The following is an 18,439-nucleotide window of genomic DNA, read 5'->3' as shown; positions in this document are numbered from 1 at the left end:
ACTATGGATTTCACATGACTGGGCATGTGCAGCCATCCACTGGGGAGCCAGGCCCACCCACTTGGGAGCCAGGCCCACCCACTTAGGAGCCAGGCCCATCCACTGGGGAGCCAGGCCCATCCACTGGGGAGCCAGGCCAGGCCCATCCACTGGGGCCAGCCAGGCCCATCCACTCCACAGGGGAGTCAGGCCCATCCACTGGGGAGCCAGGCCCCACTGGGGAGCCAGGCCCATCCACTAGGGAGCCAGGCCCATCCACTGGGGAGCCAGGCCCATCCACTTAGGAGCTAGGCCCATCCACTGCCAGGCCCATGGGGAGCCAGGCCCATCCACTGGGAGCCAGGCCCATCCACTGGGGAGCCAGGCTCATCCACTGGGGAGCCAGGCCCATCCACTGGGGAGCCAGGCCCATCCACTGGCCAGGCTCATCCACTTAGCCAGGCCCATCCACTGGGGAGCCAGGCCCACCCACTTAGGAGCTAGGCCCATCCACTGGGAGCCAGGCTCATCTACTGGGGAGCCAGGCCCATCCACTGGGGAGCCAGGCCCCAGGCCCATCCACTGGGGAGCCAGGCTCATCCACTGGGGCTCATTCACTTAGCCAGGCCCATCCACTGGGGAGCCAGGCTCATCCACTTAGGAGCCAGGCCCATCCACTGGGGCCCATCCACTGGGGAGCCAGGCCCATCCACTGGGGAGCCAGGCCCAACCACTGGGGAGCCAGGCCCATCCACTTAGGAGCCAGGCCCATCCACTGGGGCCAGGCATCCAGGCTCCCATCCAGGCCCATCCACTGGGGAGCCAGGCCCATCCACTGGGGAGCCAGGCTCATCCACTGGGGAGCCAGGCCCATCCACTGGGGAGCCAGGCCCATCCACAGGGGAGCCAGGCCCATCCACTGGGGAGCCAGGCCCATCCACTGGGGAGCCAGGCCCATCCACTGGGGCCAGGCCCATCCACTGGGGAGCCAGGCCCATCCAGGCCCAGGGGAGCCAGGCCCATCCACTGGGGAGCCAGGCCCATCCACTGGGGAGCCAGGCCCATCCACTTAGGAGCCAGGCCCATCCACTGGGGAGCCCATCCACTGGGGAGCCAGGCTCATCTGGGGAGCCAGGCTCCACAGGGGAGCCAGGCCCATCCACTGGGGAGCCAGGCCCATCCACTGGGGAGCCAGGCTCATCCACTGGGGAGCCAGGCCCATCCACTGGGGAGCCAGGCTCATCCACTTAGGAGCCAGGCTCATCCAGGCTCATCTACTGGGGAGCCAGGCCCATCCACTGGGGAGCCAGGCTCATCCACTTAGGAGCCAGGCCCATCCACTGGGGCCCATCCACTTAGCCAGGCCCATCCACTGGGGAGTCAGGCCCATCCACTGGGGAGCCAGGCTCATCCACTGGGGAGCCAGGCCCATCCACTGGGGAGCCAGGCTCATCCACTTAGGAGCCAGGCCCATCCACTTAGGAGCCAGGCCCATCCACTGGGGAGCCAGGCCCATCCACTGGGGAGTCAGGCCCATCCACTGGGGAGCCAGGCCCACCCACTGGGGAGCCAGGCTCATCCACTGGGGAGCCAGGCTCATCCACTTAGGAGCCAGGCCCATCCACTTAGGAGCCAGGCCCATCCACTGGGGAGCCAGGCTCATCCACTGGGGAGCCAGGCTCATCCACTGGGGAGCCAGGCTCATCCACTGGGGAGCCAGGCCCACCCACTGGGGAGCCAGGCCCATCCACTGGGGAGCCAGGCCCACCCACTTAGGAGCTAGGCCCATCCACTGGGGAGCCAGGCTCATCTACTGGGGAGCCAGGCCCATCCACTGGGGAGCCAGGCTCATCCACTGGGGAGCCAGGCCATCCACTGGGGAGCCAGGCCCATCCACTGGGGAGCCAGGCTCATCCACTTAGGAGCCAGGCTCATCCACTTAGGAGCCAGGCCCATCCACTGGGGAGTCAGGCCCACCCACTTAGGAGCTAGGCCCATCCACTGGGGAGCCAGGCTCATCTACTTGGGAGCCAGGCCCATCCACTGGGGAGCCAGGCCCATCCACTGGGGAGCCAGGCTCATCCACTGGGGAGCCAGGCCCATCCACTGGGGAGCCAGGCTCATCCACTTAGGAGCCAGGCCCATCCACTGGGGAGCCAGGCTCATCCACTTAGGAGCCAGGCCCATCCACTGGGGAGCCAGGCCCATCCACTGGGGAGTCAGGCCCATCCACTGGGGAGCCAGGCCCACCCACTGGGGAGCCAGGCTCATCCACTGGGGAGCCAGGCTCATCCACTTAGGAGCCAGGCCCATCCACTTAGGAGCCAGGCCCATCCACTGGGGAGCCAGGCTCATCCACTGGGGAGCCAGGCTCATCCACTGGGGAGCCAGGCCCACCCACTGGGGAGCCAGGCCCACCCACTGGGGAGCCAGGCCCATCCACTGGGGAGCCAGGCTCATCCACTTAGGAGCCAGACCCATCCACTGGGGAGCCAGGCCCATCCACTGGGGAGCCAGGCCCATCCACTGGGGAGCCAGGTTCATCCACTTAGGATCCAGGCCCATCCACTGGGGAGCCAGGCTCATCCACTGGGGAGCCAGGCTCATCCACTGGGGAGCCAGACCCATCCACTGGGGAGCCAGGCCCAGCAAATAAGAATACATTTTTCCCCACAAAAGGACTTTATTACAGACTAACCGGTGCCCCCGCACATTGACTCTGTACCGGTACCACCTGCATATAGCCTCGATACTGTTATTTTCACTGTCATTTTACTGTTTATTTTTTTATTTCTTTACTTATCTATTGTTTACCTAATACCATTTTTTTACTTAAAATTGCACTGTTGGTTAGAGCTTGTAAGTAAGCATTTCACTGTAAGGTCTACTACACCTGTTTTATTCAGCGCACGTGACAAATAAACTTTGATTTGAGAAATACTCCTCAGTTTCATCAGTTGTCCGGTTGGCTGGTCTCAGATGCTCCCACAGGTGAAGAAGCCGGATGTGGAGGTCCTGGGATGGCATGGTTACATGTGGTCTGCTACTGTGAGCCAGGTTGCATGTACGGCCAAATTATCTAAAACGACATTGGAGGCGGCTTATGGTCAAGAAATTAACATTAAATTATCTGGCAACAGCTCTATTGGACATTGCTGCAGTCAGCATACCAATTGCATGCTCCCTCAAAACTTGAGATATCTGTCACATTGTGTTGTGTGACAAAACGGCACATATTAGAGTTGCCTTTTATTGTCCTCAGCACAAGGTGCACTTGTGTAATGATCATGCTGTTTAATCAGTTTATTGATATGCCACACCTGTCATGTGGCTGGATTAACTTGGAAAAGGAGAAATGCTCACTAACAGGGAAGTAAAAATAAATAAGCTTTTTGTGCTATTGGAAATTTCGGGGATCTTTTATTTCAGCTTATGAAACATGGGATCGACACTTTACATGTTGCATTTATATTTTTGTTCAGTATGTATATAAATGTACAGTACCAGTCAAAAGTTCGGACACACCTACTCATTTAATGGTTTTTCTGTATTTTTTAAATCTATTTTCTACATTGTAAAATAATAGTGAAGAAATCAAAACTATGAAATAACAGATATGGAATCATGTAGTAACCAAAAAAGTGTTAAATAAATCACGATATATTTAATATTTGAGATTCTTCAAAGTAGCCACCCTTTGCCTTGATGACAGTTTTGCACACTTTTGGCATTATCTCAACCAGCTTCATGAGGAATGGTTTTCCAACATTATTGAAGGAGTTCCCACATATGCTGAGCACTTGTTGGATGCTTTTCCTTCACTCTGCGTTCCAACTCATCCCAAACCATCTCAATTGGGTTGAGGTCGGGTGATTGTGGAGGCCAGGTCATCGGATGCAGCACCATCACTTTCCTTCTTGGTCAAATAGCCCTTACACAGCCTGGAGGTGTGTTTTGGGTCATTGTCCTGTTGAAAAATAAATTATAGTGTTACTAAGCGCAAACAAGATGGGATGGCGTATCACTGCAGAATGCTGTGAACCATGGTGGTTAAGTGTGCCTTGAATTCTAAATAAATCAGTGTCACCAAGAATGCACACCATCACACCTCCTCCTCCATGCTTCACGGTGGGAACCACATATGCGGAAATCATCTGTTAACCTACTCTGCGTCTCACAAAGACACGACATGTTGGAACCAAAAATCTCAAATTTGGACTCATCAGACCAAGGGACAGATTTCCACCAGTCTAATGTTCATTGGTTGTGTTTCTTGGCCCAAGCAAGTCTCTTCTTATTATTGGTGTCCTTTAGTGGTTTCTTTGCAGCAATTCAAACATGAAGGCCTGATTCACGCAGTCTCCTCTGAACAGTTGATGTTGAAGTGTGTGTTACTTGAATTCTGTGAAGCATTTATTTGGGCTGCAATTTCTGAGGCTGATAACTAATGAACTTATCCTCTGCAGCAGAAGTAACTCTGGGTCTTCCTTTCCTGTGGCGGTCCTCATGAGAGCCAGTTTCATCATAGCGCTTGATGGTTTTTGCAACTGCACTTGAAGAAACTATTAAAGTTCATGAAATTTTCCAGATTGACTGACCTTCATGTCTTAAAGTAATAATGGACTGTCATTTCTCTTTGCTTATTTGATCGGTTCTTGCCATTATATGGACTTGGTCTTTTACCAAATAGGGCCATCTTCTGTATACCACCCCTACCTAGTCACAACACAACTGACTGGCTCAAACGCATTAAGGAAAGAAAAACTACAAATTAACTTTAAACAAGGCACACCTGTTAATGGAAATGCATTCCAGGTGACTACCTAATGAAGCTGGTTGAGAGAATGCCAAGAGTGTGCAAAGCTGTCAAGGCAAAGGCTTTGAATAATCTTAAATATTTTAAATTTAACACTTTATTCCATATGTGTTAATTTAGTTGTTAACTCACTACTATTCTATAATGTAGATGTATTTTTTTTTTTTTACCTTGAATGAGCAGGTGTCTCCAAACATTTGACTGGTACTGTATCTATGGGTGATTTCGTGGCAAAGTTAACCCGAGCCAGTACAAAAAAAAGTTGTAATTTCCAAATGAAACCATGTTCATAATTGTCCTTAAAAGCCCAATTGGTTTCTCTCTTTTCATTGTCAGTATCCTTTTTCAGCATTATGATATCCTTAACGGTAATGGATATTTCTGTATCATATCTTAGCTTCAGACACTCGTGCATTCACCAAATGTTGTGTGCTTGCTCCGAGCTAGTCTTCAGACTTTCACTGAAGCAACTGCTGATATCTTGAAAATGTGTTCTAGCTAAGCTTCTTGGAAAATATGCTAAAATGTGTTTCTCATAAATGGCAGTACTGTTCTTTTGATAGTTGATAAGTGGACTGTCACTCAGTATAGGCAGTCTATAATTAGCATATGTCAGTTTTGAATACAAATTAAATTCTGGTCTGCATTCATTCTGGTAAAGTCAACTTTTCATACACAGTAAGTGTACAAAACACCCAGAACACCCGAATATTGAGCACCCCCTTTTTGTCCTCAGAAACACCTCAATTTGTCAGGGCATGGACTCTACAATGTTGACTCCAATGCTTCCCACAGTTGTCAAGTTGACTGGATGTCCTTTGGGCGGTGGACCATTCTTGAGTCACACAGGAAACTGCAGAGCTTGAAAAAACCCAGCAGTGTTGCAAATCTCGACAAAAAACAGTGCGCCTGGCACCTACTATCATACCCCGTTTTAAATCTTGTCTTGCCCATTCACCCTCTGAATGGCACACAAACACACTCCATGTCTCAATGTTTAAAAATCCTTCTTTAAAACGGTCTCTTCATTTACACTGATTGAAGAATTTAACAAGTGATCATAGACTGACCAGGTGAAATCTGTCATGGAAAGAGCAGGTGTTCCTAAATTATTTGTACAATGTATACATTATTTTTTTTAAGAAAGAATTTGTCTCAAACAAAACAAAAGCTCCCCTAAAAAAGACAAAATAGAAAAAAAACAGAAAATCTGAAATTTGGGGACCTTTTAATTGCCCAGCCTTCAATAAAGTCTTTACATGAAATTAACAATTAAAAAGGTAAACTAAAGTAAAACAGACAAAAACGTTACACGTACAGTACAATGTGTCAGACATTTCACCATTATGTATGAACAACGTGGTAGAAACTTTTCACATATATCTCTAAACAAATTGGTTTGTTTCTGATTATCGTTAGGTGCCCATCACAAACTTGTCAGGAAATGAAGACGTTGAAATAGAGCTGCAACAGCTCTCCATTGTAAAAAATAAAAAGCTCCTTCCTTTACTTCTTTTCTTTTTTAAGTCCTCTTTGCGCCGCCACTACCTCTGCCTGAAAAACAATAACAAACGAAAGCATCTTACAACGCTGGTAGAATTGTTGGTAGATACAAGTGGAGTAAAGAGAATACATTGAGTATGAAGTATCAATTGACATGTCCTCATCAGTTTTGCAACTTCAATTCAACCTATAGCAACCCCCCCCAAAAAAAAAATCTGAACTTATCACAAGGGGCCACAGTTGCGCGCTTGTATCTGCTTACCCACATCCATACCCACACAAGCAGTAAGAGTTGGCCCTAGCCTTTTGTGGGCCCCAAGTAAAATTCTGCTAATGGAAAATATATTTCAGTGGTTTAAGATGGTAGAATGATTCTCTACACTATACTTGCTAGTTCCGCATAGTGAATCTTTAATTTCCTGACATTTTGCCATGGTGCGGAGAGAAATGTTAATAGTCCCCCCCTCCCCCCCATAAATTTAGATAGCAGGCCGCTAGACTAAATTTATCATTCTAAAAAAAGAATGGCTGACATAATAGAAAAACATCTGACACACAACCCAATTGGACCTTGTGTATTCTATCACTCTAACTCTCAACAGTAAGTTGAGACCCCAGCTGAGTTCCTCCTGGTGGAAATTGATCTACGGGCCTACAAAAGGTGGGCCGCCAGTTAACCATCCCTGACCTAGATGATCTCACCTCCTCGTCCACCTCTGGAGCCTCTACCTCTGCCCCTGCCTCCAGAGCCACCTCTAGCCCTGGGTTTCTCTCCGTAACGCATGTTCGAGCCCGCTCCTTCTCCACGAGATCCTCTTTCACCCGGGGGTTTGGCATAGACCAGGGTCACCTTGCTCCCATCAATCTGTAGGTCTGCCATGGCATCCTTGACAGCCTTACAGACCTCTGGGCTCTCAAAGTCCACAAAGCCAAACCTTAAGAAGTGGCCAACTGTGAGTATTCAAAGGAAATCTGAATGTAAAAATGTGATTTGAAGGGGGACATTTTTCACCACATACCCTCTAGATATGCCAGTCTCCTTGTCTTTGGTGACTCGAGCTTCAATGGCACCTTCAAAGACACTTTTCAAAGTCTCCTCACTCGTCTCCTTGGCAAGATTCCTGACCATCAACGTCTTCGAAGGAACTACAAGAGAGCACACACATTACAGAAGTATGCATGATCACACAGCCAAACAACTTCAAATGAGTTGCCAACCAATTCTCTGCTATGAGACGTTCACTGGGCAAGTCTAAGTAATATTTACCAGTGTTCCCTTTGTCACCTTCTGGCCTCTTCTGGCTGAACTCTACTCTGATGGCTCTTCCACTAATCTCTTTGTTTAACGATGATTCCAGGGCTTCTTTGGCATCTTCCACACTTTCAAACTGAATGAAGGCATGACTTTTGAAAGAAAAAGGCCTAATTGTCACAATTTAATTATTTCCAGTCAGAACATGAAATTAATCGCATGAATACTTAATCATTTAATTCAAAAAAATGTTTTTGCAATTTGATGGCATTCAACATTTTCAATAGAGGTCAACAAAGCAGATGCAGCAACAACATGCGTCTTCACTCACCCTCTCGGTTTACCATTGCTCTGTGGTATCTTGACACTGACTGCTTTGAGAAAGATTTCCTTCAGGGCATCCTCTTTTGCAGCGTAAGCCAGGTTGGTCACCAGTAATTCGTTATTTGGTGTGGCCTCAGCTATGGAACAGAACATTTGAGAACACATTAACTTCATTCACTTTTCAGAGAACTATGATAAACAAGATGTCTCAACTAATCACTGAATTACAACATACTTTAATCTTGAAGATGCTAATGAGCAACATGACTACCCATATAGCTAGCTAATCAAATACCTTGTGCTTCTACAGTAATTTAATTCCCATTGACCTCATTTCTTTGCATCTTTACCTGGAGCTTTGATTATTTTCTGTTGTAGGCTCTTTTCTCCCAAAAAGTCAATAACGATTACACGGCCTTGGACATCAATCCCCTGCTTCTCCTCCAGCACTTTCTCAGCAGTGGCCTCCGTTTCGAACTCCATGTAGGCAATTCTGTCACAACGAAATAGATGCAATAGACGTGTTTAGAACAGAATCCTGGGATAGACATAACTAGCCATTTCACGTAAATATCAAATGGACACTGCATCTCACCCTTTGCTTGGGGTGCCAATGCCTCCAGGAAACCTGATTTCGACAGCGGTGTCAAAGACTTTCCTCAAGTCCTCCTTTGTTGCTGCAAACGGAATATTCTTGACAAACAAGGTCCTGGCATCTTTAGCTGTGAGGAAAAAGACTGTCACTACATGGAAATCAATCAATTCTAGAAATGACTCATATAACAGTAGCAAGGATAACTCACTCAAGATGAGACTAGTACCTTTTTTGTCATCTACTGTGGGGTCTTTGACCTTGGCCTTGCCTAGCCTCATCTTTCGGTCCAGGATCTTCTCCCCATTCAGCTCAAGGGCTTTTGTCAAGTTTTCCTCTGTGTCAAAGTCGACATATGCAAATTTCCTACAGAATGCACAAAAACATGGGGAAGAATCTGTATCATGAAGAAATCTACAAACATTTGTAGAGGTTAAGTGTAAGCAGTGCATAACAATGCCAAGTACTCACTTTGTAATGTCCACTCGAATATCCTGAAACAACAGACTATGCGATGTGAAGAAGTTTGCCAAGGCATCATTAATTTCCTCCACTGTCTTAGATGTGTTCAAGCTTCCAACAAAAAGACAAAAACCTTCAAAATAAAATAAACACAAGATGCATGTTAGCACACTGAAACCATCAATCGCTCAAACAGAGGGGGTGATATTTACTGCTGTTCACAATCGTACCATCATTAATGCACTTTGTTTTCTTCGCTGGAGAAGTCTCATCCTCTGCTTCCGCTTTTCTCTTTACTGGGGCTGCTGCAACAGCTGGAGAGAGAAATGCAGAGATGTATTAAAACACTATTCCATAGATACCCTGATGAAAAACAACTAATGGGTTACATCTGGCAAATATTGGTTACAATTCCGTTCTGTTCTTTGACCTCACCCTGGACTTGAACCTTTTTCGCATCAGCAGTTGTGTCCATCTGTTCCGCTTCTGAAGCTACACAAACAATATTAATTGACATTGGAAATACCTACTGAATTTAAAAACATATTGTTTCTTTTGTGTTTTGTATTTAAGAAATTTCATATGAACATTATCACCATTCCAATTAGGCTACATGTTGGGACTTGATGTCATACGCAGATATACAGTCTACGCGTCTTACCACCCCTCAAAGCATTTGCTACCTGGGGCATCTTTGACCTTGTTCTCTTCAGGTTCTGTGGAAACGATGACCTGTGGAGTAGTGGCAGCTTCCTCTGTTGATGCTGGAGAATCAGTCTGAACCTCTGCAAGGTATCATGTTATATCAAAGGCTGATTTAATGTCATTATAATTGTATTTATTGCCAAAGTTACACTGGCACACTTACCAGAGTTATTGTCTTCGCTGATCTTTCCAGTTCTCTTTTTAGAGGTCTTTAATTGGGTTGTCTATAAAGCATTTTGGGGGAATGAGCATTTCAGTACATTTCACGTCATGGTGTGGACTTTGGTGATTGATTAATCATCGTCAATCAAACAGAACAGGCCGATACTGAGCATTCGAAATAGATACATTATAACTCATTACGTTGAACACATGTTTCAAGTAAACTGTGATACAAAGTTGCTAGTTAAACATTCCATGAACACACAGTTAGGCAGAGTAACATTGGAGTTCAGCAATAGCTACCGAACGTTAACTTAGCTAATTAGCTAGCGTTCAACAATGTCATTTCACGTGTGGCCGTGTGAGACTAACTGCAGTGAGCCAGTTCGCCTTTAATAATAAGTGTATTTTAGATGTCATTCTTACTTTGCCTGACTTTGCCATGTTTTCTGCGTATTCTTTTCTTTCTGCTAACGTTGCTGTGCAGCGAACACGACTATTCACATGTGGGGAGCAGCGATTAAATACTTTCTTTCCCGGCATGCAAGTTGACCTAACGCCCGGATATGGTTTGAAATTTTGACGGGGATATTTGGGATCCTTGGAACGTCCTTACGGCAATTAAGGGTTGTGCATTTGAATCAGAAGTGTAGTGCTAGGGCAAAAAACAAAACATGCACCCCTTGGGGTCCCCAGGACCGAGTTTGGGAAACACTGGGTTAGGGTAAGTGTAGGGGTTAAGGGTTTTTAGTTAAATAAAATAAAGGGTTTAGGGCATGGACGTCCCAATGATTCCAGATTGCAATTACCAGTCATTTACACACACAGTGGTTATTTAAGGTCTCCACTAGATAGCACAGCCACAAAGCTTGACTCAAATAAGCTTTTTGGTCTTAATGTAAGGTTATGCATATCAGGTGACTATTTTTCGGAATACTCAGGTACTTCAATTTATTAGTTTGTTCTTATATGACCAGAAGACTTGTTTTGTTTACAAACTTACGAAGAAGACTGAAAGCTGTGTTGTTTTTTTTTTAAATGTATAGAGTAACTAAGATACGGTTTTAAAGGGCATACAGGTCTGCTCTGACTTTACACGGGTATTGTTCTATTTAGTTATTAATACTTATTTCCAAGTGAAAAAGGTCTTAGGAACATGTATATGTAAAACATTTTTTATTCAAATTTTTTATGATCAGTTTTCATATGCACTTAAAATAGTAGGTGCCGTTTTATTTAAATTATTATTTCGTATTTTATTTCTCAGAATAGTTCCTGATTACACTAAAGAGGGTTTTTAGTCTCTCTTACTACAAGAACCCTTGGTTTGGTCTTGAACATAATTTTCAGTCGAGTTGAATTTAAAAGCCAGATAACATCTACCTCAAAGTTTTTGGAATAAGCTATTTTCACTTGAAATAGACTTAAATGGTGCAGATCTCGGTTCCTTATCGTTTGTTCACTGCTCCTACGTCTTTGACTCATCCCACTACAGTTTATACTTTTATATAATATTTGTTGTTTTGTCTTTGTCTATAGTTTATCTTACTTCTAGGGGATTACGAAACAATGTGGAGTGCAAGGCCTACTTTTTATTTGCTAAACAATTTCAAACAGATTTATGCTTTTTTCAAGAGTCTCACTCAATTTCGGGTGATACCAACTTCTGGAGGTCACAGTGGGGCAACGATATTTGGCTTTCCCATGGATCTGAACGCTCTGCTGGTGTCACTACAATGAAAAATACCTTTGGTGGTAATATTCTACACTCGGAATGTGACCCCTTTGGTCACTTTATTTGTCTTGTGATCAATTACAATGACATTACACTCATTACTGTAAACTTCTACGGGTACAACACCAAACATGAGAATGATCAGTTATAATGACATTACGCTCATTACTGTAAACTTCTACGGGCACAACACCAAACATGAGAATGATGAGTTGCTTTGAATCTACAGAGAAACATATACTTCATTGGTTATCTAAATTTCCCAATTCGTTATTATTGATAGGAGGGGACTTTAACGTTCAACTGATAGATGGCCCCCAGGTAGGCCAACCAATCAGAATTTGGGTTTAATACTTTTTATGGAAAAGTTTGATCTTACTGATATATGGAAAGAGAGGTTTCCGGCCTACATATCATTCACTTGGAGTAACAAAACAGGTCCCAGACAATCCAGAATAGATTTTTGGCTTATTTCCAAATGTATTGATAGTGAGTGTGTTACTACAAATTTACATTGATATCAAAATATTTACCCCTGATCCTAACCTTGGTAGAGCATCCCACTGGAAGCTAAATAGCTTATTATTAAATAATGATATAGTTACATTTTAGGTTAAATATCTGCTCTCACACATTTGGGAAAGTGCTTGTGAAGAAAAATCTTATTGAACTGGGAAGAACTGGGAGCTCTTTAATTTTGAGGTGTCTAAATACCTTAGAAAATATGGTAGTCATCTTGTTAAGACCAGAAGAGCTGAGGAGGAAAAGATGATCATTAAGATAATTTCCCTTTCTGAGGTCCCCAGCCAGCCTCTCAGGGGAGGAGAAGATGGAACTAATTGAGTTACAAAATAAACTGGATAATATATATAGATTAAAAGCAGAAGGAGCCTTTATTAGATCTCAGAAAAAATGGGTTGAGGTGGGAGAACAGAATTAATCCTATTTCTTTAGAGAAATTTCACTCTAAGAATAACACTATCCATAAGTTAAACATTGATGGTGTTATTGCAGATGACCAAAAATTAATCGCTAAATACTGTTGCAATTTTTACAGAAAATTGTATAGCTCTACGTACTGTCAGGAATCCACAGATATGTTCAGATAATGTTCACTCTATCAGTGATATAGAATCTAAACAGTGTGATAAACCCATCAAAGTTGAGGAGATTATAGAGTCTATCAAACATCTAAAGAACAATAAATCCCCAGGTGTTGATGGAATTACATCAGAATACAAATTATTTTCTGAACAAGTAGCTCCCTTCCTATTTAGAGAGTATTAAAAACAATGTTCTCCCTCCTACAATGAGTCCGGGGTTAATAACACTGATACCTAAGCCTAAAAAAGAAGTGCTGCTCATCGATAACTGGCGTCCAATTTGTCTTCTTAATAATGACTATAAGATATTAGCCTTACTATTTGCAAAAATAATTAAATACATCCTGGATGCAATCATTGATGAAACACAGTCTGGCTTCATGAGGAACAGACATATTTCTAACAATGTCAGACTAGTAGTAGACATACTAGACTACTCAGACCTAATAACCGAGGATAGCTTCATATTATTTGTAGATTTTTATAAAGCATTTGACACAGTAGAGCATCAGTTCCTCTTCCACTCCCTTAAGAGACTTGGCTTTGGGGATTTTTTTCTGTAAGGCTATTAAGACTCTCTATGCAAATGGTAACACCTCTATCAAATTGAAATATGGCACCTCACCTACATTTGAGTTAAAGAGAGGTATTAGGCAAGGTGTTCCTATCTCTCCGTACCTGTTTTTATTAATCACCCAACTTCTTGCAAATTCTTTAAATAATAGTCCTGTACAAGGTATTTCCATAGCTGGTAAAGAAATTATTATAAGCCAGCTGGCTGACAATACTACTGAAAGATGCTAACCAAATTCCCATATCGATCAATGGTGATACAATCCTTTTCCAAAGCATCTGGTCTATATCTTAACATTAATAAATGTGAACTCATGGCTGTCAAAGATTGTGTGACACCTTCATATTATGGTATTCCAGTAAAAGAAGAACTTACATATTTAGGCATAACCATTTCAAAGGATCAGGAGTCTAGAGGCTTACTAAATTTTAACCCTCTTATTAAAAACCCCCAGAAGAAGCTAAATCAATGGCTACAGAGGACTTATCTTTAAAAGGTAGAGTCCTAATAACCAAGGCTGAAGGTATCTCTAGACTAACACATGGCGCTCTATCTTTATATCTTGACAGTAAAATAAGCAAGGAGATAGACCAGATGCTTTTCAACTTTCTGTGGAGAAACCATACTCATTACATTAGGAAAACTGTTATGAGAATGGTGGGATGAATTTTCTGGACTTTACTACCTTAAATAATACTTTTAAGATCAATTGGATAAAACAATTCCTAAGAAGACCCACTTCTATCTGGAATTTTATTCCTCATCATGTCTTCTCTACTTTTGGTGGCCTTAACTTCATGTTGTTTTGCAATTATAATATTGACAAAGTTCCAGTGAAACTTTCTGCTTTTCATCGGCAGGTTTTCTTGTCATGGTCCTTAATTTATAAACACAATTTTTCTCCACACAGATATTATATATGGAATGATCGGGATATATTGTATAAAAATACTTCTTTGTTTTTAGAATATTGGTTCCGAAATAATATCGTAATGGTGAGCCAGTCTTATAAGAACTAATTCTTATTTATAATGACTGCCAAACCCGGACAACTGTGCGCCGCCCTATGGGGACTCCCAATCACAGCCGGATGTGATACAGCCTGGATTTGAACCAGGGTCTCTTGCACTGAGATGCAGTGCTTTAGACCGCCGTGCCACTTGGGAGCCCACCCGGGATGCTGAGGAGGTCCAAAGAAGACAGTGTTTGAGGCGTCCATGAACATGGAAGACGTTTCCGGCGGCCTAAAGAGAGGAGAGCACATTCAGGTGAAGACATTCCCAAAAATAAAGATTAGTATGATGAATACTTATATCAAACCAAGTAACCACGGTGATCATTTGGCTACTTGTTTACCAAAGAACACTGGCTTTCAGACAATGCTGACCAAAAGCTGAATCTTTCAAAGATGATCTAACGCACTAGGCATCTAACCATCCTTCCAGTCTAAGAAATTGGTCAAGGTGACTACTAACAAGTTAAGCAAAGCTGTAGCATACTAATAGAAACATTTCCATCTTCTTTGCAGGGATCAAGAGAATCAACCCTAAAAAGTATCATGAGGCTTTCATTGCAGCACCTGTGTGTGTGTGTACACAAACCGAGAGATACATGTTTGTTTGGACTGTGTGTGTCTACACAAACATGCATCTCTCTGTTTGTGTGTGTGTGTACACATGTATTAATTTTTTTTATAAGCAGGGCGGTTCCAGCCCTGAATGCTGATTGGCTGACAGCCGTGGTATATCAGACCGTAATACCACGGGTATGACAAAACATGTATTTTTTACTGCTCTAATTACATTGGTAACTAGTTTATAATAGTAATAAGGCACCTCAGGGGGTTTGTGGTATATGGCCAATGCAGTATGTGTGTGTGTATACCTCAAGAAAGCAAGCGAACTGGATTCAAAGTGAGCTTAACGGCAACTAGAGAGCTGGTTGTATAGAATGTATTGGCAGTAATTTTTGTCAACTTTTTACATTTTCCTCTTTCTTTCATTCCTCTTCCAGGTTGGTGGAGGAATTCATGTTGCTAGCCAACGTGCTCTTCTACAGACACTTCACCTTGTTGCAACACTGATGTCATCGTCCACAGGCTGGCAGACTCTCTGGGTGGGTGACGAGAGAAGAGGACACTGGACCGTGTGTGTGTTTACCCCATAGAGAACAATGGCTTTGTTGTAGAACGAGGGCAAGGAGGCAGTGTCTCTGCTGTTTTGTAGCACACAGAGAAGATTGGGTCTGTGGTGGAATAGTAATGTGTTGAAACACCAGAGAAGATTGGGTCTGTGGTGGAATAGTAATGTGTTAAAAGACCAGAGAAGATTGGGTCTGTGGTGGAATAGTAATGTGTTGAAACACCAAAGAGGATTGGGTCTGTGGTGAAATAGTAATGTGTTGAAAGACAAAGCTTCCCTTAGATTCCAAAACACCCTGAATCTCAGATGAGGCTTTGTTTCTCCCGGTGTTCTCTCTGAGAGATTGATTGACTTTGATGGTGTTGTGCTGCCCTCTCTGTAAGAAAAAAAGTAGTTCAAGTTGACGCGTGTGTGTGTGCCCGCGCGTCTTGTCTTTACAATACATTATCTGCCTCTTTGTGACATTGGTGTGTAGGCTGTGGTCCTCTTCTGTAGTGGAGGTGCAGAAGCAGGCGTCCCGCTGTAACGATGACGTGACTGCCTCCGAGAGAGTCCAGGAGCTCACCTCTGAGCTGTTCTACATCAGGGTACCAACAAGACGCTGCTTAATGTTCCCACTAGAGCATGGGTACTCAACTCTTACCCTACAAGGTCCGGAGCCTGCTTATTCTGTTTTACCTGCTAAGGAATTTCATCCACCTGGTGTCCCAGTTCTAAATCACATTTTATTTTTTTATTTTTTTATTCATTAAAAATCCTACAATGTGATTTTCTGAATTTCTTTTCTCATTTTGTCTGTCATAGTTGAAGTGTACCTATGATGAAAGTTACAGGCCTCTCTCATCTTTTTAAGTGGGAGAACTTGCACAATTGGTGGCTGACTAAATACTTTTTTGCCCCACTGTATATATATATATATATATATATTTAATTTGGCCTTTACTATAGCCTATAGAAACACATTGAATAACATATTCATAAATGGCAAAAAAGGCTAGGTTTTGAGTAATAAAGGTTTTGAAGTGTCTGTCATATATTTGCAAGATTTATAAGAAATCTTAGGATACCCCTTATTTATGTTGGCACAAAACGACCTCCATACTTCCATTGGTTTGTACTGGTTACCTTCAGACAAGTCCCGTGACCCGGGGGGTCGTAGAGCAAAATGAATAGTCCCCCCTTTCTATAATAGAGTGGTCATAATAGTTTTGTAGGCCAAACCATTCAAATGCTGCAGACATTTTTGTGAGAAGATTTTCGGAATGTCTCATGGTCTGCAAAAACACAGCTGTAGCTCGGCCACATTCCACAGCAGATGTGATGGGCCGACATAGGTGGATGCGGTGGATAGAGCTGCAGCCCATGCAACAAAAAAAACTGATATCTCTATCTTAAACTGACAGATTTTGATGGGGAGTTTTATTATGTTACTTAAGGAAAGACTCAAGAACATGATGGTGTCCTCCGTTTTGCTCTACGACCTCCACAAGTGTTACCTTCACCTCTGAAGGTAAGCAGTACTGTTTTTTTTAAAGGTATGGAAGTCAAATCAAATCCAAATCAAATGTTATTAGTCACATGCGCCGAACACAACAGGTGTAGACCTTACACTGAAATGCTTACTTACAAGCCCCTAACCAACAATGGAGTTTAAAAAATAAATAAAATAAGAATAAGAAATAAAAATAACAAGTAATTAAAGAGCAGCAGTAAAATAACAATAGCGAGACTATATACAGGGGGGGGTACCGGTACAGAGTCAATGTGCAGGGGCACCGGTTAGTTGAGGTAATTGGGGTAATTGGGACTATATACAGGGGGGGGGAGGCAATGCAAATAGTCTGGGTAGCCATTTGATTAGGTGTTCAGGAGTCTTATGGCTTGGGGGTAGAAGCTGTTTAGAAGCCTCTTGGACCTAGACTTGGCGCTCCGGTACTGCTTACCCTGTGGTAGCAGAGAGAACAGTGTATGACTAGGGTGGCCTGAGTCTTTGACAATTTTTAGGGCCTTCCTCTGACACCGCCTGGTATAGAGGTCCTGGATGGCAGGAAACTTTGCCCCAGTGATGTACTGGGCCGTACGTACTACCCTAGTAGTTTTGTGGCTACCCAAAAACAGGGTTAAATATGTGTAATGATAATGCTGTTAAATCAGCACCTTGATATGCCACACCTGTCAGGTGGATGGATTATCTTGGCAAAAATTCTAAATCAAATAGCTAAATGATCCATGGTATGACCATCTTAAAACAATTCAATATATTAGCTGAGTACCCCCTCCTCAACGGCTTAGACTTTTAGAGGCGATTAAGGTGTTTACATGCACTAATAATGTGAAAGGTTGTTCAGAAAACCAGGTGTTTTAATCAGTGTATGCTTACTTCCATTTTGACCTTACACCGATTAAGTTAAGCAGAGTAAGGTGTTTACATGACTATTGCATAATCTGCCTACTGCCATAATCCGTTTAATATCGAATTATTAGTGTGCATGTAAACAATACTAAATATAATTGAAAGCAAATCTAAGAAGTGGCAGATCTGTTCTCTGTGCACTCTTCCCATTCTTAAGTTTCATTTTTGCATCTTTTACTTTCAGTTTTGTACACCAGCTTCAAACAGCTGAAAATACAATATTTTCGGTTTTGGAAAATATATTTGACAGCGGTTTAGATGGTGCAGTGATTCTCTGCACTGCACTTGCTTATTTTGTCACATAATCAGAAATTAGGCAAACTATTCAAACTAGTTTAGCATCCAGGAAATGCTGGGGTGATTTCTGCATAGTGCATCATTAGAAAAATAATTAAAAATTATTCAAATCAATTGCCCATCTAAGCATTACCCCATGAAAGAGCTCCAAGTTCCACTGTCCTTCACACCGACTGATGATCAGTCTGATTTGTTTTGACTATGTCCCATTGCTCATGTGCACACATTTATTGACCATATCCACTGTGCTCCCCTAAAATTGCCATACAAAGATGATGACTCAGATAAATTGGTGAAACTTCTCTGGAGATGAGCCTGGTAAGATTATTCAGACTGTAATGACTAACTGGCTGACTTACTGACTGACTGACTGATTGACTG

General features: G+C 43.2%; 1 protein-coding gene across 1 annotated transcript; it reads right to left on the bottom strand.

Annotated features, from left to right (window-relative positions):
* Positions 1 to 6,006: 6,006 nt before the first annotated feature.
* On the bottom strand, positions 6,007 to 10,379 carry LOC112227123 (nucleolin). The gene is made up of 14 exons (XM_024391969.2): positions 10,222 to 10,379; positions 9,797 to 9,857; positions 9,612 to 9,713; positions 9,364 to 9,420; positions 9,159 to 9,242; positions 8,938 to 9,061; positions 8,696 to 8,832; positions 8,470 to 8,596; positions 8,225 to 8,367; positions 7,882 to 8,011; positions 7,566 to 7,702; positions 7,318 to 7,444; positions 7,001 to 7,233; positions 6,007 to 6,349 (listed from the first exon to the last, which is right to left on the bottom strand). Exons 1-14 carry the CDS (start codon positions 10,336 to 10,338, stop codon positions 6,318 to 6,320), a joined length of 1,611 nt encoding a protein of 536 aa, XP_024247737.1. The 5' UTR covers positions 10,339 to 10,379; the 3' UTR covers positions 6,007 to 6,317.
* Positions 10,380 to 18,439: the final 8,060 nt, after the last annotated feature.

This window comes from Oncorhynchus tshawytscha, linkage group LG28 (genome assembly GCF_018296145.1).
Source record: "Oncorhynchus tshawytscha isolate Ot180627B linkage group LG28, Otsh_v2.0, whole genome shotgun sequence".
Taxonomy (NCBI): Eukaryota; Metazoa; Chordata; class Actinopteri; order Salmoniformes; family Salmonidae; genus Oncorhynchus; species Oncorhynchus tshawytscha.
Note: the sequence above shows the minus strand (reverse complement) of the source record. Positions and strands in the feature narration are given on the sequence as shown.

Bases quoted from the DNA above. Each gene is read 5' to 3' on its own strand.
- LOC112227123 (XM_024391969.2), bottom strand. From the start codon at position 10,338: ATGCCGGGAAAGAAAGTATTTAATCGCTGCTCCCCACATGTGAATAGT. The intron at 9,062-9,158 runs GTACGATTGTGA...TTTATTTTGAAG, and splicing joins AACAAAGTGCATTAATGATG to GTTTTTGTCTTTTTGTTGGA. The intron at 8,597-8,695 runs GTACTAGTCTCA...TTTTCCTCACAG, and splicing joins CACAGTAGATGACAAAAAAG to CTAAAGATGCCAGGACCTTG.